At 41.6% G+C, this 22,664-nt stretch overlaps 1 protein-coding gene and 1 long non-coding RNA gene across 3 annotated transcripts in view; one reads left to right on the forward strand and one right to left on the reverse strand.

The window, feature by feature from the left end:
• Positions 1–413: 413 nt before the first annotated feature.
• LOC134436107 (tenascin) overlaps positions 414–22,664 on the reverse strand; it is a 61,369-nt gene continuing 39,118 nt past the window's right edge. For both annotated transcript variants that reach the window (XM_063185142.1, XM_063185144.1), the window contains 9 exons: positions 21,927–22,046; positions 10,388–10,537; positions 9,335–9,471; positions 8,664–8,796; positions 7,610–7,761; positions 5,519–5,615; positions 3,719–3,877; positions 2,658–2,818; positions 414–1,992 (listed from right to left, as the gene is read on the reverse strand). In XM_063185142.1, coding sequence (XP_063041212.1) covers positions 1,894–1,992; positions 2,658–2,818; positions 3,719–3,877; positions 5,519–5,615; positions 7,610–7,761; positions 8,664–8,796; positions 9,335–9,471; positions 10,388–10,537; positions 21,927–22,046 — 1,208 coding nt within the window. In that variant the 3' untranslated portion in view covers positions 414–1,893. The remainder of the gene's footprint in view (positions 1,993–2,657; positions 2,819–3,718; positions 3,878–5,518; positions 5,616–7,609; positions 7,762–8,663; positions 8,797–9,334; positions 9,472–10,387; positions 10,538–21,926; positions 22,047–22,664) is intronic.
• Positions 16,911–20,216, forward strand: LOC134436108 (uncharacterized). Its single transcript, XR_010032154.1, has 6 exons — positions 16,911–17,001; positions 17,387–17,425; positions 17,636–17,731; positions 18,065–18,129; positions 18,337–18,483; positions 19,841–20,216. It is a non-coding gene; the product is annotated as an uncharacterized LOC134436108 (long non-coding RNA).

The raw sequence follows: 22,664 nt of genomic DNA on the forward strand, positions 1-22,664 counted from the left end.
TCTATGATGTCACCTTTGTAAAAGAGTGGTTTGCCATTGGCTAATTGGTCCCACCCACACACCTGAGAACACTCATGGAATTGATGTCTTTTTTTTGTCACAGAAAAACTGCTCGCTTCCTGACGAAGGCTTCATGCCGAAGGCTTCATGCCGAAACGCGTCGAAGTGTTTTAACCATGCTATGCCCAACAAAATAAAGGCATTTTAATTACAATGAAGATGAGTGACTTGGTATTCCTAAACCTTTTTTTGATAACAAAAAACAGTGTTGTATGAAGTCTGGTTAGAGTGCGTCACGGGAAACTCATTTCAGATATGTGACTAGTGTTTGTTATAATGTGCATAAAAAGGAAATCGGTCTCAGTACTTATGAGCAGCGAGAGTTTAGAAAAAGAACAAATACATATTTCAAACACGGGGAAAAAACATTGCTTTATTTTCGTATAGCTTTTCAGTCTAAAATTACCACATGAGCTTATGAAGTAGCCAAGACAATATAATAAAAAATACATCGTAAATACAAAATACAACATCAACATTGAACATCTTGACTATAATAATAACAGGTAGATGTTTGCCACCCCTTTCAACCAATATATGTGATTGAATGGATTTACGATTGCTAAATGATTTCTTTCTCTTTTCTTCTTAAACTAAAATAAGAGTGTTCCTGACACTACCAATAGACTTGTAGTCCACACAGCCCGACTAAATTTAGTGTACATCTCTACTATTGGAGATTAAGATCTCATAACCAAAGACGCTGTATGTCTCCACAATATTGTTTTAAATGGGGAGGGTTACAGCCAATGAATATAGTCAGATTCAGGATTAGATTTATTTTGTATACATGATGATATTTTTGAATAAATGCTTCCTGGGTGCCGATATATAAATTCATGTACATCACAAGACATTGTGTCTTTCACACATTCATTAAAACCATGTAGGCTACTTCTTCAGATGTTCAACTTGTTCTGTAAAAGATTTGTCTCACCGTGCACTGCATCTGTGAAAAATCTTTGTCTTGTTTGTAAATATGTAGAAAATAGAAAAACTTTGCTATTTTACACAGCCATCTGGGCAAAGAAGAAGTAAACAAAAAAACATCACCACCCCCCTGCCATCATTTAGATAACATTTTGTTTATTTCTCCAAGGTGTCTCATTTTTTTAATAAAAATAGTCCGTTTTAGGATACAAACAAAACACAAGAGTACAAGCACATTGGCTCAGCACAAAACATGCCTCACAAAATTCACACAACACAAAACTCACAAAAGCACCTGTAAACAGCTGAGCAGTAATGAATAACTGGGTTCCCCCGGTAAATGTTTCCATAATGGGGAGAGGATTTTATGCATAAAATCACTGGCTATTCTGGAAAAGACCCACAGTTTCACAGAGGTGCAAATTGCAAAAGTGTGCATTGTATGTACCATGAATGTTGCTATTAAATACAAGTTCTGTATCCATGACAATGACGTAATTAAGTCTTGACACTTTGTGTTAACACTGTGTGTGTGTGTGTGTGTGTGTGTGTGTGTGTGTGTGTGTGTGTGTGTGTGTGTGTGTGTGTGTGTGTGTGTGTGTGTGTGTGTGTGTGTGTGTGTGTGTGTGTGTGTGTGTGTGTGTTCCTGTGACTCCGTCTGTGTGTCTGTGTGTGTGTGTGCGTGCGCGCGCGTGCGCTCCGGTGTGTGTGTGTTCCTGTGAGTCTCTGTCTGTGTGGGTGTGTGTGCGCGTGGGTGTGTGTGTGTGCCTGTAAGTCCGTGTGTGTGTCTGCCTGTGAGTGTGTGTCTGTGTGCCCATCATTATGCTAGCCATGTGTTGTTGTGTGTGGTGTCCTGATCCTCCGTTCTTCTGGGCCAGCCCCGGCCCGCCTCCGGTTGTGCTACTAGCCCTGGGAAGGAGGCCTGAAGGAGGTGGGCCTCATCTTCATCTCCACGAAGGGGATGGAGTACTCTTTGCCTTTCCATGTTGTCCAGATGACGCCCTACATAGAACACATGGAGGCAGGTCCAAACATCACCAGACTGGCAAGAACACACATTGCCGATTGCAGCACTCACCACGTGCTGCTCAAGAGGTATTACACCTCTACTACACCGATCTTTTCATGAAGGAAGTATTCCATTCTACACCGATCTTTTCATGAAGGAAGTATTCCATTCTACACCCATCTTTTCATGAAGGAAGTATTCCATTCTACACTCATCTTTTCAAGTCAGAGCACTGCACCAGAGCCATGGAAGTAACTGCATCATTGTGACTTTATTGTCACTTTATTAAATAAGTTATTGTTCATAAGTTACTTTATTAGAATAGTATTGCATGTCGTACAGCCTGTTTAGATTAGCCTTGTGTACGTGTGTGATTATTCAGCTGGTGGTTATGGTCAGGGCCGCTGACAGCTTTTGCTGGGCACGGGACAAAGTCATCTGAAAGGGCACCTACCCAATACATACTATGTTATGGGGACCCAATTTTGGGCCCCTTATCTCCATGGGCCCGAGACAACATACCCCTTTGTCCCCCCTGTCGGCGGGCCTGGTTATTGTCAGTGTGATTGCTGGCTTTGTCAGTAGGCCTACTACTGGAACAGTGAGTCTATCACCTCACCTCACCTAGTGTCTATGGCCAGTGTCGTAGCCTACTCACCTGGTGGTTGCGGTCGGTGCCATACACCCCGTTGAGGTTAGCTTCGTGACAGTTCCTGTACCACCAGCCGCCCCGGTAGGACATGGCACAGAAGCGGATGTCGGAGCGGTCCCTGTCTCTCGTGGAGAAGTGCCGCCCGTTATGGTACGTCATGGAGTCACCTGCAATGACAGGAAATATGAGACCGAGCAAAGAACCAGGGCAAGCATGGTAGTTGGTAGAGAGCAATATTCCTGTAGTCAGAAATTGTGGAATATTGGCCTAGAATATAGAAAAAAAGGGAAACTTCTTAAAAGAAGGAGGATTAGGATAGTTAACAGAGTGTGTTGGTTTAGAAATAAAAATTTTTTTTAAAAGATGTCATGGGTCATGGGTTAGGGCGTAGCCCAAAAGTTGCCGTTTCGACTCCCAAGCCGCCAGGTTGGTGGGGGAGTAATTAACCAGTGCTCTCCCCCATCCTCCACCTTGACTGAGGTACCCTGAGCATAGTACCGTCCCGCCGCACTGCTCCCTTTCGGGCGCCATTGTGGGCTGCCCCCTTGCATGGGTGAGGCATAAATGTAATTTCGTTGTGTGCAGTGTGCAGTGTTCACTTGTGAACTGTGGAGTGCTGTGTCACAATGACAGTGGGAGTTGAAGATTCCCAGTTAGGCTTTTGCTTTCTTTCATGTCATAGGAAATAGTCAAGATGAATGGCTGTTGTTGCACCCTGACATCATGGTCATGTCATCTTACCGATGGCACCAAGTAATCCGTAAAAATGAAAAATGAGAAAAGGTCGCACCATGCATAGGTTTCTTTATTACACAGACGCATTTTGGCGTTCTGCCTTCCTCAGTGTGCACAGGGGCACACACACTGAGGAAGGCAGAACGCAGAAACGCGTCTGTGTAATAAAGAAACCTGCATGATGCAACCTTTTCTCATTTTTCAGTTTTACAATATTTTGGTCAGCACTCTTAAAAGAAGAAAAAAACTGTTGGGTGAAGCCTGCTCCAACCTTTATGAACCAATCCGTTTCATACTTAATGAGTTCAGCATGGAAGCAAATGGAGACTTACCTGCTGTGCCAGTATATCCAGACACCTTGAGTGTGTAGAACTTTGCCGGCCCAACAGAGAAGGAGGAATACTTGGCAAAGACAGTCTCGCCCTCTGCTCGCATGTCCACTCGCAAGCTCATTGGGGTCATTTTGGTCAGATTGTGAAGGAGATCATTACCTAGAGAGAGAGAGAGAGAGAGAGAGAGAGAGAGAGAGAGAGAGAGAGAGAGAGAGAGAGAGAGAGAGAGAGAGAGAGAGAGTGAATGAGAGAGCAGGGAAAGTAATGCTAATAGGTGTTTGTTTCTATTGACTTGTCGTTATACTATATAGCCACTAGAGGACACTGCAGCACTAAATATTAAAATGACTCCACTACCTCAGTCCAAATTATCTGCGTGCCTGTTTTGACAGAAGCACCCACACAGTAAAAAAGCAGTGTTAATTTAACACATGGAGAGCCTATTCAACATCCTCTACATCAGTGATTCCCAAACTGTGAGCTGAGGACTGTTGGTGGGCCGCAAAAGTATAGTAAGAGGGCAATGATGAAATCATTTTCCAGAAATTGAATTAATATTTGTGTGTGTATGTGTGCGAAAATATAATTAAGTTATTTCCTGGATTACATGCATTGCTGAGTGTTTCTTTTCGATGGCAGAGGGGCAGCCTGAATATTGCAACACCCTATCGGCCGTTGACCTCAGCCAAGGAGGTTATGTTTTCGGTTGCGTTGGTTTGTCTGTTTGTCTGACTGTCAGCAGGATAACTCATAAGTCATGAACGAATTTGGATGAAATTTTGTGAGATTTAATGTGATTAAATTTTGTTGTCAATGTGGATCCAGGAATTTCTTAAAAGGTTCTACACCATTGTGGGATAGGGCGAATTTTGACGTTTCACTTTCTAACTCCACAAAAATAAGGCAGAGAGACTTGAAAAAATGTAGGGTGTAACATGTCATGTTCTATCAAATAGCCTCCTTGGTGGAGGTCTGCACTCTCTGTGTGAATTTCTAGTTTGAGTTGTGCTGTGTAGAGGTGGGCCATGAGCATTTGTGAGATTTTCAAGTGGGCCCAAAGCTGGAAAAAGGTTGCGATTCCCTGTTCTAGATTGACTTTGGTCCCAGAGAATTAACAAATTGGCGCTGCATTTATTTTTTCACTCTGCAGTGCACACAAACACACGTATCGCAACGGTAAGATAATCTATTAAGCTGTTTGACAGTCTTAAACGCGGAGCAATTTCTGGCATCTGCGAGGGCTGTCTGTTTTGTATCATCAAACAACCCCAGTGGAAAACGGCTGTCGCCACAGCTTTAGTCTCCCCTTGCTGCTCTGACATTTCAGCTTTTATAGTGTTGGTGGGCAGCTTGTGTCCAGAGATGGCCTCGGATAAAAAAAATAGGACTGGGCATTTTGCATGGCCTCCTCTAAATTGTGAGGGAGTCTAAAAGGTGGAATGTCTCCACACTTGCTGCCATTTTTCTTTTTGTTTCATTTTCCCCAGTGAACGTTTTTGAGCTATGTGGTCTTCATCAGTCTGAAGACGTTCACTTGGGAAAATAGAACAAAAAGAAAAATGGGAGCAAGTGTTTTTCATAGTGTGTTTTCATAGTGTGTCACCTTTTGTCCTGCACCTGCGTCTTGCATGTGCGCACCACTACCTCACTTGACGAGGCAGTCTACTATAATATAAAATACAAAAAAAACTCAAAAGTATCAGCCCTGCATACCCCCCTGGATTACCAGTCCAGCTCTGGTTGTTTCTGCCATCTACCAATGAGCTCTACTGTATCAAGAAGAACAACAAGGACACATACCGAGCCAAAATTCTTCGCTTCTGTCCCCGAATCCACTCACATACTCTTTCCATGATTTGAAGAAGTCGACCTTGCCATTCATTCTTCTCTGTAAAACCTGTAAACATGTACACGCACACACACACACACACACACACACACACACACACACACACACACACACACACACACACACACACACACACACACACACACACACACACACACACACACACACACACACACACATGTGCGCATCAATTTTTATCACTTTTTTTTCAATAGTCAAGTCTTGTTAACAAGCTGTCTAAAGGATCAGATGCTATTCTAACACCTTTCCCAAATTTGTTAAACAAAACACACCATCCCATTCCAAGTTGTTTCTGGCAGAGGCTATGTGTTCTCTGGCATGTCTATGTAAGCTGTGTGTTCCCTGGCCTCCCTGTGTGAGTATGCAGACAGAAGTGTCAGCTCCAGTCTAGCGCACATCAATCAGCTCCACTTAGCTACCTTCTTTTACTGTCCAGACAAATGTATCATTCTCCAAATATATTAGTATTACTATTATTATTATTATTATTATTATTATTATTATTATTATTATTATTATGGTCATGATTTATATGGGATAGGGATACGGGGGTTACGGCATCCCAATAATCAGATCCAGTCAATAATTGTTCAATTCACTGATAATATGTTCAGGGTCAAGAGCTATCAAGATATCAGAGTTGATCTGACAGCAATTGTGATAAATGCATACATTATTTTTTTCCTGATTCTGACGACAACCCCCCCATGTTAAAGCAATGGTTCGGAGTAGATTCACCCTGATGCCATTTGAAACGTGACATCTATCCAGTAGTCCACTCGAAATATTTTCTGGCTTGGGGCGAGTATCAGCAGAGTTACCGAGTTATTCAATGTTTATTCAGATTTCCGAATAGTTTGGCACAAGCGCGAATGGACAGGCAGTATCTCCAGTCCTTCGTCCTTCGTTGAGGACTTTTACGGACTTGTCTTAGAGGACGAAAGTAACGTTGGTTCAGCTTTAGCAGCAGAGAAGCTATTCGGCTTGTGTTGATAATAATAAACTCCTGGACTATTTACAAACTTCCAAATGCTTCGTTTTGTGAGTACAGACCATATTTGCACTACTGTAGAAGTTTGGTGTCATGACATGTGATGTGGAGATAGGCCTACTGCCCGGGATCCATTCGTGCTTGTGCCAAGCTATTCGGAATAAACATTGAATAACTCGGTAACTCTGCTAATGTTCGCCCAAGCCAGAAAACACTTTGGGTGGACTATTGGATGGATGTCAAGATTCAAATGACATTAGGGTGAATCTACTCCGAACCATTGCTTTAAAGGTCTGTGCAGGAAATGGTCAAAAAAGGTACTGCAACTATGCTGCTCATTGAAACTGGGCTGCCTATTGCCAAATTTGATATTTACATGAAAGTTTACTGAGTAATGAACAAATATTTCCTAGTATGGTTCAAGTAGAGTCATTTTTGCAGCTAAAACGGCTATTTTTGGAAATTCAAAATGGCGGACCATGGAGGAGATCCTCCTTTTCATGTATGAAAAGTGCAATTTTTCCTGTCATAATGAATACTTAGAATTTGATGGTGGTGGTAAGTATTCATGGAAGATAGCATTAGTGAATGGGCAGGCATGAATTCTGGAAATCTAACTAAAAATCTCACACAGTGTCCCAATAAAACCCAAAGTTATGCTTCTGCTGCAGCAGCTAACATAATTGGATTAAATTACACTTATCTGATGCTGTTATCTAAGGCTACTTACAGTTACATCCAAGGTATTGGTTACGGTCCCTGGAGCAATGTGATGTTAGGTGTCTGTCTTGCTCAAAGTGACTGGATGGAGGTGGGAGGGGGTGGGATTCAATCCTATGACCCTCTGATCTAAAGACCATCTGCCTAACCATTAGGCCACTGCTGCCTGACTACTTTGATTGATCATGATAATGGCTTTTGTTGTTGTTGTTGTTGTTGTTGTTGTTGTTGTTGTTGTTATTGTTGTTATTTTTCTTCTTATTATTATTGTTATTATTATTATTATCATCATCATCATCATTGTTCTTACTGTCCAGCCGCCGCCGTCTGTCTCCTGGTCGCAGTAGACGGAGATGGGAGTGGAGTCCTCCCCCAGGGGGAAGATGTCTGCCAGCCCTGACTCATGCATGCCGTTCAGGAGCTCCTGCGAACAGTCAGTGGGGAACGGGAACCGCAGCGCGCCTGAGGAGGGCAAACAATAATAAGATGTCAGCTGAGGAGGAGAGTCAATAACAAGACATCAGGAAGGTGTTCCAAGACCATGTCTAAGTGATATAAACAGAAAGTGAAACATGCTAAAAGACTGTCTGCAAGTGTAATTTTGTTATGAAAATGAGGATTACAGGCTCTTGTATGAGCTTATTTACCACCACATCAAGGTAAACTTAACCAGGTTTATTACTGAACAAGCTTCTTGGAAAACCCCCAGCTACAAGTAAGCCTCATTACATAAGATAGTCTGCAGATATCAAGAAATAATGCCAGCAGAAGAAAATGAGGACTCTGGGTTCTTCTATCAGATGATTTACCACTAGTCCACAGTTAACTTAACCTGGCTTACTACTGAACCGGCTTTACCCCCCAGCTGAGGAAGGGACACAAGAACAAGACATCAGCTAGTGGAGAGGATAATAACAAGCGATGACCGGGGAACAGGACCCACAGATGCCCTGAGGAGTGGACAACAGCAAAACATCAGAGGGGTAATTGCAAGAAGGTGGTTTCATAGCAAACCAGGTTAAGATACCCTGAAGGTGGTGGTAAATTAGCTAATAAAAGAGCAGGAGACCTTATTGTCTTCAGCCACTGACAGCTTTGGCTGGGCCCAGGACAAAGTCATCTGAAAGCCAACCCCCCATCCCCCTTCCCTGCCTGCAGGTTATGGATTACCAGTTTACAACTCAGCTAAGAAATGAACTTTTGTTCTTGGAGATCATCTGAGGTGTGGACAATTCAGGCAGAGTTCTCTCTGTGTGTGTGTGTGTGTGTGTGTGTGTGTGTGTGTGTGTGTGTGTGTGTGTGTGTGTGTGTGTGTGTGTGTGTGTGTGTGTGTGTGTGTGTGTGTGTGTGTGTGTGTGTGTTACCTGTGGTGAATTCAGTGGTGATGGCCTCTGTGTAGACTCCTCCTATCTCGGCCTGCAGCCTCACTACGTACTTGGAGCCTGGACGCAGCCTCAGCAGACGCTGCTCTAGCAGCTCCCCACTCACAAACACATCCTGCAACACACACACACACGCACGCACGCACACACACACACACACACACACACACACACACACACACACACACACACACACACACACACACACACACACACACACACACACACACACACACACACACACACACCGAATCACACATAGAACCACACACATACATACTTATGCGAATTCACCACCCATAAATACATCATTAACCTGCCTCTCGCCAGACGAAAAGTGGAGCTAAGCCAAGCTTTGTGGAACCAAATATCTGTCGAAAGCCAGGCTAATACCTCCTAGCAACCCAGCAAACACAAGGCTTCATGTACTATGCATGTAATGAGTAAAAGGAAACTTTATGTTACTGTTTTTGAGAGCGTAGTTGTGGTTGACTGTGTGTGTGTGTGTGTGTGTGTGTGTGTGTGTGTGTGTGTGTGTGTGTGTGTGTGTGTGTGTGTGTGTGTGTGTGTGTGTGTGTGTGTGTGTGTACGTATGTGCGTGCCTGTGTGCGTGTGTGTGTTTGTATGGCATATTTGTGACATGCTATTCCTACCTGAAAAGCCTGGCCTTCAATGGCGTACTGTAGTTTATAGCCAGACACGGTAGCAGCAGGTGGTTTCCATGTCAACAGGGCAGAGCGAGGGGTGATCTGAGTGGCTGTGAGGTCCTGAGGCAACAGCCCACCCCCACCTAACATGACGTTAGAAACATACCCGTAACCATCAGACAAACACATAGAGAATCACACAGCATTTATGGAGAGAAATCCTGTGCACTTGCACTACCCTAGACTTGTCAGAGCCTGAAGATGCGTTGTTCAGCCCTTTCCGAGGTCCTGGCCAGCCAATGGGGGCATGGGTTTGTTTACATATTGCTTGAAATATTTTAACATGCTCCCAATATCCTCACAATAGCTACTTCTGTGTTCTGTGTCTGCTGATGCTACATAACTTATGGGATGATATTTGGAATATGTAAAGGATGATGAAAAAATAAATAAACAAACATGCTCCATTAGAATAGTAAGGATCTCGGAAAAGGCTGAACAATAAAAAAAAAACAAGGCAGAGCTGGGTACACTTCAATGGTAGCGTGACCAATGCAACTGCCTGTTGAAATTGGCAGGAGTTCTCCTGTAATCCTGTTGCCCCATTTCATGTGTCTTGAACACGGCTAAAGTCTAGTTTACTGACATCAGAATGGCCAGGATCTCGGAAAGTCAATGCAAGAGTAGCGTGACCAATAAAAGTGCATGTTGAAATTGGCAGGAATTCTCCTTTAATCCTGCCGCACAGCCGCATGAGAGGTCAACAGGGTCGGTCCTAGGGGCATACCAAACAGGCAATTGTCCGGGGTGGCACCCGAGAGGGGGCAGCACCATCGCAAAACCCTGTGCCCGAGCGCTACTAACATGTTACTTCGGGTCTATTGTAATAAAAACGTGGTATAAGCATTTTTTGTCAGCAGTGAGTTTTAGCATTTTTTTTTTAGCGGGGGCCTAGGCCGGAACAGAATGCGGGGCATCGGAGGGGGGCGTCTAACTAACAAAAATGAAACATTTTTATAACGTCGACCTGTCATACGGTCGGTTTCTCCTTTAACTGACCTCCTGTGGTGGTGAATGTGGTGGTGGCACCAGAACTCTTCCGGTTGCCAAGGTGACTGGTGATGGTGACGCTGTATTCCGTTGTCGACTCCAGCTGTTCCAACTGCTGAGCGGCTGCATTACCCGACACTGAGACGGTCACCTCAGGACCTGACACACACACACACGCACGCATGCACGCACACACACGCACGCACACACGCACATGCATGCATACACACACACATCCATGCGCGCGCGCACACACACACACACACACACATGCACGCACGCGCATGCATACATGTACATGTACACAGACGCATACATGCATGTATGCTCGCACAAACAGACACACAACACACGTGTGCATGCACACACACACACACACACACACACACACACACACACACACACACACACACACACACACACACACACACACACACACACACACACACACACACACACACACACAGATGGTCACATCAGGGACTGAGAAGCACTGAGATAGTTACCTCAGGACCTCTCTGTCTCACACACACACACACACACACACACACACACACACACACACACACACACACACACACACACACACACACGCACACACACACAGATGGTCACCGCAGGGACCAAGATGCTACATGCAATAAGGGCCTTGAAGATATGAGGAGGATTCAGACCCACAAGGGAGTTACACTAGGGAGGCATGGAAACCAAATGAGCCGAGAGAAATGAGGCGAAATGTTCCATTCTGACAGCTTAACGGTCAATAGGTCGAATCAACAAATCAATTCGATTGAAACCTTTGTGTTGTGTGATTTGATTGATTGCCAGTGACGAAATTTCTCCTCAATTGCACAAGTTAAACTTGTCTCAAATGGTTTGCTTCACTTTGCTCGTTTCCGACCTTCTTTGCTCCTGTTTGCTTGCCTCATAAAAAATGACATATTTTGCATTGCAAGTCTCTCTGGTGTAAACCCTTATGTTGTCTTACAGTTACATCAGCCCGTTAAGGGATTCACACAGCGGACAACACAGTATAATGCTGTGCTCTTTGTACATCTTCTTTTCCAAACACAACTAGTCTCCTCTTTTGGTGCGTCTCTGAATATTTTGGTTGCAAAATAACGTCATAAGCGCCATTTTTTGAGTCATGCATTTTATTATTGGAAATGACTGTTCAGACATACTGTCATCTACTATGTGTGACCTCTTGCCATTCAAATATTTTGAGAACATACTTTTTTAAACCTTTAGAAAATGCATTTTGCAATGCAATGCAATGCCCAATACAAAAATGTCAATTTCCTCAAAATGAGCTAAAATGTATACAGTATACTGCATTTTGCAACAAAACTCTTCAAATACAGTGTAGGGAATAGATTGGATTAAGCTTCTTCTTTTTTTCTCCACCAAACATGGGCTCCATGCACAAGCAATAACGTACTTGGCCTGCGTTTCAGGTCCGTGTACTTTTTCGTTCATTCATTAGGCCTATTCTATTTTGGAATGAAAAACGAAATTCAAAAAAGGGTGAAAAAGGCTGTATTTGGTTTTCAGCATGTGTTGCCTCATATGAAAATAGTATTTGGTAAATTGGCAACATTTTTGATCGATTTTCAATTAGTAATATCTGTTTAATCATTCATTGAAATTCATTTGACTGACGCCTTGGTTAACCGGAAGGATATTTGCCGTCTGACTTGCACCAGCGAAGGTACCGGCCTATAGCAACCATGGAGCATAGAAAAGACGCTCCAGAAATGCAGCCAGGGACATAACAGTAAAGTAGAAGAATGAAAATACCAACATCATTGGCATGTGCAGGCCTGGCATGTAGCCTATGCGAGGCACAAGTAATATGGCCAGCCTCTTGGAGCTTGCAGACCGTCCGCCTTATTGAATGAGTAAAATTCCATTTATGGACACATTTTTTATCGGTTAGACTATTAAATCGATAGCCTTCATAGCTCACTGTAGGCTACATTTCCACACTTAGGAGATACAGTAGGCTACCTTAGGGAACAAAATCCAAAAGCAGTGGTAGGCCTATGTAATGCGACTGCCATATGATTATTGAAAGATGCTTTATGTCTTACGTTGTTATTTTGCTACCTTTCTCTTATTAGCTATCTAGCAGGTTAAATAGGCCTTTGTAGGCTACGTATGAACGGACCTGAAGAATACCCTACATCAAAGCAACGAAGTTGAGTGGTGGGCCTATTCTTTCGCTAACGAGTTTGAAGCGCTGACGCGCAAGTTGCGAGTTTGGAGAGCTGGTGCGCATGCCTTTTCGAGCCCTTAAACAAAACTACCACTGTTTATGTACTACGCACGCTTGATACACCTTTCACTTTGGTGTATTTAGGGCATTAGTGTTAGGACGCTTCCAGGTAGACTGCATCTACAGGCCAGAGATGATCTGAGAAAATGAAGGCTACTGATCATCAGAGCTGTCAGAAACCTCTCTGAATCAATGACCGTTAAACTAATCCTCCCGTCAACGTTCCCGTTGCGCAGCTGTCCTTCACTGCTTGCGTATATTTTCATAAAATGTGAAAAGATGTCAAATAACATCATCTGCAAATTGTGGTTGAGCAAGGGGGGAAATGTTAGGTTTGTGCATGATATTCATGAATGAACCACAAATACACATTAGGGCGCTACGCAAATAGGCTACAATCAACTGTGATAGGCATAAATAATCACATGGAATCTCAACTCGTTGCAAAGGTTAAATCGGTTTATACGTTAAATTGCAGCATAAAAACAGTAAATTCATCTTCTACTCTTCACAAACGACGCCCTACTCAATATGGTGGTGGCACGTGCATGCGCCATTGCGCTTGGGATATACGAGGTAGTGACCCAGTGACGTATTGAGGTATGTGCCCAAAGAAACCACGCAAGGAAAACTGAATCACACCCTACAGTAGGTTATACTTCCAGGATTACTTCTAGGTCACCCAAATTCGTGGTCCAGATTAAACGAAAGACGCAATTCGAAGGGCATTTTTCTTCATTGGTTCATTGGAAGATTCAGTGTTTCATTTTCAGTATGTAACAGATATCAAAACATGGCGCGGGATTTCATTTCACACGTGATTTTCAAGCGTGAAACATCACAAAAGAGTCCTTTCTCATTTTTCGTGCGACTTCCAACACTGTAAAAAATATCCGTAGATTTCACGGTGGAAAACTGTGAAAATGCAACAGTCTAAAACTGTAAATCGAAAAAAGGTAGAAAACAGTTTTTGAAACGGTAGAACACTGTAAACGAATATACCACACTGAACTGTATAAATTACAGATTTTTTCTGTAAAAAGTACAACATATATCCTTCGAAAAGTCACAAGACAATTTATAGCTTATATCCGTAGATTTCACGGTGGAAAACTGTGAAAATGCAACAGTCAAAACCTGTAAATCGAGAAAAAGGTAGAAAACAGTTTTAGAAATGATATAACACTGTAAACGAATATACAACACTGAACTGTATAAATTACAGATTTTTTTCCGCAAAAAAATGCAACAATCTAAACCTGTAAATCGAAAAAAGGTAGAAAACAGTTTTTGAAACGGTAGAACACTGTAAACGAATATACCACACTGAACTGTATAAATTACAGATTTTTTCCGCAAAAAAATGCAACAATCTAAACCTGTAAATCGAAAAAAGGTAGAAAACAGTTTTTGAAACGGTAGAACACTGTAAACGAATATGCCACATTGAAATGTATAAATTAAAGATTTTTTCCGTAAAAAAAATGCAACAGTCTAAACTTGCAAATCGAAAAAAGGTAGAAAACAGTTTTTGAAACAGTAGAACACTGTAAACGAATATACCACACTGAACTGTATAAATTACAGATTTTTTTCCGTAAAAAATTTAACAGTCTAAACCTGTAAATCGAAAAAAGGTAGAAAACAGTTTTTGAAACGGTAGAACACTGTAAACGGATATACCACAATGAACTGTATAAATTACAGATTTGTTCCCGTAAAAAATTACAACTTAGTTAGGCCTAGTTTTCAGTGGAAAACTGTGAAACTGCAACAGTTCAAACAGTAAATCGAAGAAAGGTTGAACACAGTTTTTGACACGGTAGAACACTGTAAAAGAATAAACCACACTGGGCCGTATACAAAATGTATCATTCAAAAAGCCATAAGACATAACCTATAGTTTACAGCGTATATCCGTAGATTTCACAGTGGAAGACAGAAACTGTAACAGTCCAAAACTGTAAATTGAAAATGCCGGTGACGGGTGGGGCTAGTTTATTAGGTTAGTTTTCTTCCATAATAAATTCACCCTTTAAAAAGTCAATAGCAAAAAATGTAGTCATAGGTTTCAATGGAAAACTGTATAAATTACAGTTTTCTTCCATCATACCATATACAGTATGTTGAAATGCTATGGGGAAGGGCACCCAGACCCCCACAACAATTAAGTGTCCCGTATTTTTTCACTGATAGTTGACACTGTTATTAACATTATTTCCACTTGCTGCCAGTTGAACTCACAATCAGTTCTTTTAAAGCACATAAGACTGGTTTCACAGAAATTATTGACTGGGAATTATATTGTGATGTAAGTCCAGTGATGTTTGAGCCCTTTAATCTTTCCTCCCTGATGTGGGCTTTCCAAGCTGGAAGTAGGCTGGCCTAAGTTGCTGTAACAAATTTGAATCACTGATGAAAAAAATACAATTTAGCATATAGGACAGGAAAGTTGTGAGTAAAATGTCTGCTTCAAGCAAATGTATGTCACTGAAACTGGGATTAGAATGTTGGGATTAGAATGTTGGAAGGAATAAAATATGTGGACGTGTCTGCAGTGGGAAGACATTTTCTAACCATTTCCGGCTGTTTAAACGAGGCACTTCCTGTTAACGGACCTGTTGCAAAGAATGTCCACAACGTTCTTTGCCTGTTGTAAACATGGACAAAAAGCATGACTGTGCTCTGCCTACAATTCGATTGTTAACACCTTGGAGTGCAACAAATGGTAAGTTATGAGTTGTTTTAATAGTTTTGTATATTTGTGGTGTGGAATATGATGATAAAAAACCCTAGATTTAACTTCTAAAGAAATCTTTATTAAATGTGTGAAATTTGCTACTGATCATTAGCAATCTTATTTAGCTGAATTATCAAGTCATTTAGCCCTTTGGTAAGCTCCAGCAGTAGCTAGGCCTACTGCAGTGTACTTTGTGTGACACATTCCTATTTTACTTATCTGTGTTTAAATTAGCCATACTATGGCTATTAATTTCAATTGCTTAGAATATCTCGAAAAAGTAGCCTAAAGGAAAAATAGATTTAAGTTAACCAGTGTGTTGCACACAGTAAGAAAGACTAGCATTTATGCCTAGCTCCGCCCCCTTCACGTGCAGTTAAGTTCAGTTTTAGATGGAGCACAGAGCCAGAGATTCTGAGCACATGATCAGCTCTGCTGCTTCAGTTAAGTTACTACTTCAGGTTGTCTGAATCACAGCCTCAAGATAATAACATGTGAGGAGTTGTGTGCATGCATTTCAACCAATACAAGTAAGTGTTGTTAAGTGTCAAGATAGGCCTAGTTAGTAGATCATTTTCAGAGTTTGTATGTTGTAGAGTTGATGTGCAACTATTGTTATATTAGGTTGCTAATCGCGATTAGCATGCTAAGCGGGAAATTAGCATTGTAGGTTTATGTGAGGAGTTGTGTGCATGCATTTCAACCAATACAAGTAAGTGTTGTTAAGTGTCAAGATAGTTAGATAGTAGATCGTTTTCAGAGGTTGTATGTTGTGGTGTTGATGTGCAACTATTGTTAGATTAGGTTGCTAATCGCGATTAGCGTGCTAATCGCGATTAGCATGCTAAGCGGGAAATTAGCATTGTAGGTTTATCATATAGGAAAACTGCAAATCATGCTAATTCAGGTATGTTTAAATATTCGAAGCTGTGCTAAGTAGTAATGCTTAGAAGAGTTATTATTTCAGTCGTCAGTGTATATTTGCACACAACTGAAGCTCTTGCACACGTAGGCCTAACTGAAGTGTGAAGTTTAATAAAGAAACTAAAAGGTGACAATTGCTTCATGGTGTTCTAACGCAAGCCCCCCCCCCCATACAACACAACATCCCATCAGATCCGAACCAGCACAATGTCCTTTAGTGGTCCTCACCAACACACACAATTTATGTCTTATCTCATAATATCGGTATCATGTAGCCTGTATTTTGTACACATTTTGCAGTCTTACAAACAGGGCTCTAAATTAACACCAGATAACTGGCCAAATGCTGGTGAAATTTCAGGTTGAACAGATCACCGTACCAACCACTTTGACCCCATTATAGTGTGTGGTTGGCTAAATATCAATATCTACCAACAATAAGAGTTAAGAAAAGCTTTCAACCCGGATTCAAGCCTTGAGTTTTTATTGTTTGCTATCATACACAAATGGGCCAAAAATATTTAGTAGGACCAAATACATGGTGTGCTGTTTTCCAGTGACTGCCTGCAATGTTATAATTTCTTGTTCCGTCTCACTCTTATTTTTGCTGTTAGGGTGTTGGTGAAGGGGCAAAATACATTCAAATCACTGATCCCACGCTGCAGGTTTTCCTAAATCAAGGTATGAATTGTGTTGATAGTCAAATGTTCACTGGTTATTATTCTGATTGTATTGTAATTTTCTAATCACCTTCAGGTGGGACAGAAACTGTGTGATCATTCTGGTACAAAAATCAACAATGATTAGTTTGATGAGGTGAATCTTGCTGAAGATAATGGTGAGCGTGAAAAATATGTGCTTACCTATTCCTTATCTTTTGATGTGCAAGTTTTGACTTCAACATTACTTCAACTTTTTCACAGATTAGGCAAGATTTTTGAGGAATCACTATTTTGTAAATTGTATCAAAATGCCTGTTTACCTATTGCTTTTTGCCTCCATCCTCCTCCTGTTTGTCTCTGTATAAGACCTCGTGTCTCACCAATATCCTACCTTGTTGTAACAGGATAAGAGCGCCAAGCAGGCCTCCAGGCCCACCATGTTGGTAAGGCATTCATTTTTTTAATTTCATTAAGACAATGCAAGTCAACTAGAGGTTGCTAGATAAATCCAGAGTTGGCTAGCATATGAGCAGAATTTTGTGAATGAATGGTTTCAAATAAAATGCATGGTATGAGCATTGTCAGTATTATTGTAATTCCAGTCTAGTCTTTGTGATGTTAACCTGTACATGTTCATGTGTGGACTACCAAAGGTTAGGCCAACACAGGTTACGACCACTAAGTGGGATTGAGTACCCTCTGCCAGCGATGGTCAACGGAAGACTCAAGATAAGAAGCTGCTATCAAAGGTATTATATAAACGTTCTTTGCAGTTTGTGTTCACTCTCATTTGATCTATCTATTACTACAAGGAATCTTTGTCTCTCCTCTTGTTGGTTGGTTTGTGGGGTTGTCTGTTCCACGAATAGTTCTCGAACCACTGATCTATCATTACAAGGGCGTGATCTTAATGGTATGGGTGTGCACAATGACCTGTTTTAAGTTAATGGGGTAAGAAAAAAAAATCTAAATCTATACAACCCTTTGTTACCTTTTGTCACTTTGCTGCTGGGAGCACTCTCACCATAATGCACCACAGGCAAACTGTAACCTGTTAACTTGCCTATTCCCTTTCGTATCAGGCCGAGCCACAACGTCCAACTCACCCCGGCAGGCTTGTCAGCTGACCCATCAGTTCCTTCCCAAGGTGAGACAGGGTAGCTTTGCGTAAGTGTGCTGGTTAATATTACACTGTTCAAACAATGTGTGTGAAATTGACGCCATTTGTGTGTGGCCACCTTCACCTGTTTCTTTCCCTGCCGCTGAACAACTTTGTGTACATGAGTGCCTGCATGTGTGCGAGGGTTATCATATTTGTGTGTGTGACCACCTTTTCTATCTGTGTGTTTGTAAGGCTATGCGTGGCCACAGCCTTCATCCTCGACAATGAACTTTACGACCTGGGCGCAGGCGACGAGGCATGATGGAGCAGTTACAGAAGTACAGGAGCTCAGCGCAGTTTGAGATGATCAAGATGCTGCAGAAGAGCAGTGTACAGCAGGTATAGGAGGCACACACACACACACACACATGCATACACTGAACACTGACACTGAAACAATGTATGCAAAAAAGTCCATCATGATTTTGTGAAATCAGCCTGCCCAGTCAGGAAGCAGTAGGTCCCTATGATTTCCGCGATACTGAAAACACGGATGGAATCACGGAATGTAGACATTAAAACGGAATTTGGTTATGAACGCGGAATTGCACAGAATTTGCACATTTCTTATGATTCAGAATAACACAATTTTACGGCATGTTTTAGTTATTAACTGTCATTTCTACTTGTTGCTTACTGTAATTACAGTCAGAGTTGTTTTATAACTTGACAGGCTAATTACACAGGTATGATTGACTGAGGCCAAAACTTCTCACTCAAAGTTCTCTGTATTTTCATGGCTATTTACAGTACATTGTAGATTTTCGGTGGCCATCAAAAGTGTGCACAAGCAAAAATAGAATGATATGCTTGACAAAAAAATATAAATTCTAGCAGTTTATCCAGCGGATGTCAACGCAGCACAACTGACAGCCCCACAAGCTATTTTTTATATTTTCAAGTAAAAACATCCAGTCTCTCAAGGCATTCAAAAGTCATTCAATAACTTAATAACTCACTAGATATGGAGTCACTTCGTCTAAAGCCAGTTACTTGGATACGTCACCTGTGTTGGAGGGAATCTGTGTCAGCTTTTTTCTCTTCCACTTTTACTTTTTATACCACTGTTTTTATAGCACCTAAATAACCAGCCATGTAAGACCAAGTGACCTATCATTTATCAGATCAAGAAAGTCTTGCTTGCATTTGTAAATGCAAAAGGTTTAAACGTTTATAATTCTAATTAGCATAGCATGGTAATTAGCGAGTTATTGGATGTTTTTTGTGTTCAATTAAGATCAACTTGACTGACGAGATATTTGAAAGTACACTAAATGTTTGGGGCCATCAGTTGTGCCATGCTGATGTCAGGTGGATAAATAGCGAACATCCCTGTTGCGCAACTTCTAGAATTAACATTCTTTTTAAGCACATAATTCTATAGGTGTTCATGCACAGTTCGATTCCTTCCACAAAAATGTACAATGAACTGTGTATGGCAATGTAAATAATGGGAATTCATTGAATGAGGTGTGTCAAAACTGTTTGCCTATAGTCTAGTGTATATTGTGGTGTATTCATGTTAACTTAATTTGTTTTGAGCAGTGTACTGTAGTTCTCGTCTTCAGGTTCCACCACAGCAGTGTTTTTCAACTGATAGACTATGCACCGGCTGAAGTGGTGGCAATTTCATGTACATTTTTTTCTATTGGTAGTCATTTGATATAATGGCTTAATGTTGTCCTCTTTTTCACAGCTCTGTGCTTGCACTGATGCTCCTGATTCACGCTGTGGAACCAGCAGAGGTTGAGGCAGCATTCCTTCTTCGTGTGCCTATTCTTCAAGGCAGGTTGGATTATTGATGACCAGTACAGCCCCCTTTTTGATTTTGCATGCCAAAGAAAGGCACCACTTTTGACCCATTTTGATGGCTTGCGGACTTAAGGGAATTTTCTTTTCAGAAGGCCTGTTGAAATCTTTGGATTTTTGCCCGATGTTCCATGTGTTAAGTAATTTCAATCATATTATTTAACGAGAACAAGAACATTTAGTACAAAATACTCCAAAATGGTTAACGAACATCAGGCAACAACCAACATGTTAACTGATGGGAGCACAGAGTTGTTAACTAGAACTACAGGAATAAACAATTATATGGGAAACGCTATTTGTGTGGTTTATTGTGATTTAGTTATTTGTTCTTGTGAAGATTTAAATATTTATTGGGGTTATTTTTAAGTTGAATGTTAAAAGCAGTGTGTTAAATGTGTTTGAAACAAAGCCTAACAGTGACATCAAAATTCTAAACTCTGGCAACTCAATCAAACTTTTTCACAGTTAAAATAAGGTTCTTTCACTGTATTTATTATGGTCAATTTCTGTAGCCAAGCAGCATATTTGTACTGTATTTTAAAAGTAAAAAAGCTTGGGTACCAGCTTTTCAGCGTTAAATATACGGAAAAAATCTGGCAACTCAGCTGCCAGATTTTCACCGTTAAAATAACAGACTTCCTTTCGCCGTAAAATTTACGGAGAAATTCTGGCAACTCAGCTGCCAGATTTTCACCGTTAAAATAACGGACTTCCTTTCGCCGTAAAATTTACGGATAAATTCTGGCAACTCAGCTGCCAGATTTTCACCGTTAAAATAAAGGGCTTCCTTTCACCGTAAAATTTACGGAGAAATTCTGGCAACTCAGCTGCCAGATTTTCACCGTTAAAATAACGGACTTCCTTTCACCGTAAAATTTACGGAGAAATTCTGGCAACTCAGCTGCCAGATTTTCACCGTTAAAATAACGGACTTCCTTTCACCGTAAAATTTACGGAGAAATTCTGGCAACTCAGCTGCCAGATTTTCACCGTTAAAATAACGGACTTCCTTTAACCGTAAAATTTACGGAGAAATTCTGGCAACTCAGCTGCCAGATTTTCACCGTTAAAATAATGGACCTCCTTTCACAGTAAAATTTACGGAGAAATTCTGGCAACTCAGCTGCCAGATTTTCACCGTTAAAATAATGAACGTCCCTTTGCCATAAAATTTACGGAGAAATTCTGGCAACTAAGCTGCCAACTTTTCACCGCAAAATTTACGGTGGAAAAATGGCAACTCAGCTGCCAGATTTTCACCGTAAAATCAACGGATTATTTTTTACAGTGCACATAGAAAAATGAATGAACAAAAGAAACGTATTGCAGATTGATTTATGAATTGTAATTGATAATCCAAGAATAATCACAAGACAAATAGGAAGTAAGCATGCAGTGTTGTAATAACATGTAATGAGTGGAGAAACCATGTTGAAGCCACAGCAAGCAGCTAAACCAACACAAACCCAGAAACCCAGCCTGATGGAAATCACACAGAGAGAGAGAGAGAGAGAGAGAGAGAGAGAGAGAGAGAGAGAGAGAGAGAGAGAGAGAGAGAGAGAGAGAGAGAGAGAGAGAGAGAGAGAGAGAGAGAGAGAGAGAGAGAGAGAGGAGGCAGAGGGGAGGAGGCAGAGGGGAGGTTGAAGAAACAGAGAGAATGGAAAAGAGAGAGAGGGGTAAAGGGGAGACAGGAGTCACAGAAAGAGAGAGAGAGAGAGAGAGAGAGAGAGAGAGAGAGAGAGAGAGAGAGAGAGAGAGTGAGAGAGTAGTGGGAAGCAGTGTTGGCCCAGACAGCAGAGCATTGCGCTGTGGTGCAGTGTGCTAAGGTAAGGGCTCTCTAGAGAGTGTCCGGATGGTGGATGCGCGCCACTGACGGGGGCTCACCTTTCTCTGAGCCATACAGTACACACACACACACACACACACACACACACACATACACACACATGTGCACGCACACACACACTCACCGTTCGCTGAGCCATACACAATGACGTAGTTGTCGACGGCTGCCAGTGCCGGTCTCCATAGCAGTAAGGCCTTGCTGTCGGTGATGTTTATGGCCTGCAGGCCTGTGGGGGGGTCTGGTACTGGTGGGGGTGGGGGTCAAACGGCAGAAGAAACAGAAGACATAGAAATATTTTTTTTTCAACAATTTCCGCACACATGCATGCACACATGCATGCACACATGCACGCACGCACACACACGCACACACTCGTACACACTCTTTTTTCTCTCTCTTTCTCTCTCTCTCGCTCTCTTTCTGGGAGGCTCTGGCATGGCACTGTTGAGGGAGGAGATGGGGGGGGGGGGTCGAAAGGCAACAGAGGGAACTGAAATATAGTTTTTTTGTGCAACTATTTATGCAGAAAAGATATTTACGACACTGTTTTCCAAACCTCAACACTCCTATTCCATAACTACCTCCCAAGTTAGAGAAACCCTATTCTCTTACACTTGCGTCACTAGGATGGGCGGCAGCAGGCTAACAATTCTTAGCCTTAACAGTTTTCAGTGACCTAATTCTCTACCTAATAGAGGCAAAATCTAATGGGAATCGAAGTGTTTTATGATTAAAGCAAATGCTTTTGAGAGAGGCAAGTACATTTTAAAAACTGTACTTTCTTTGCACATACATTGCAAGTGTGGGAAAAAGTGTGTGCAGTTGAATAAATGAATAAAATCAAATACACCACCACATACAA

Source organism: Engraulis encrasicolus, chromosome 20, assembly GCF_034702125.1.
Source record: "Engraulis encrasicolus isolate BLACKSEA-1 chromosome 20, IST_EnEncr_1.0, whole genome shotgun sequence".
NCBI lineage: Eukaryota > Metazoa > Chordata > Actinopteri > Clupeiformes > Engraulidae > Engraulis > Engraulis encrasicolus.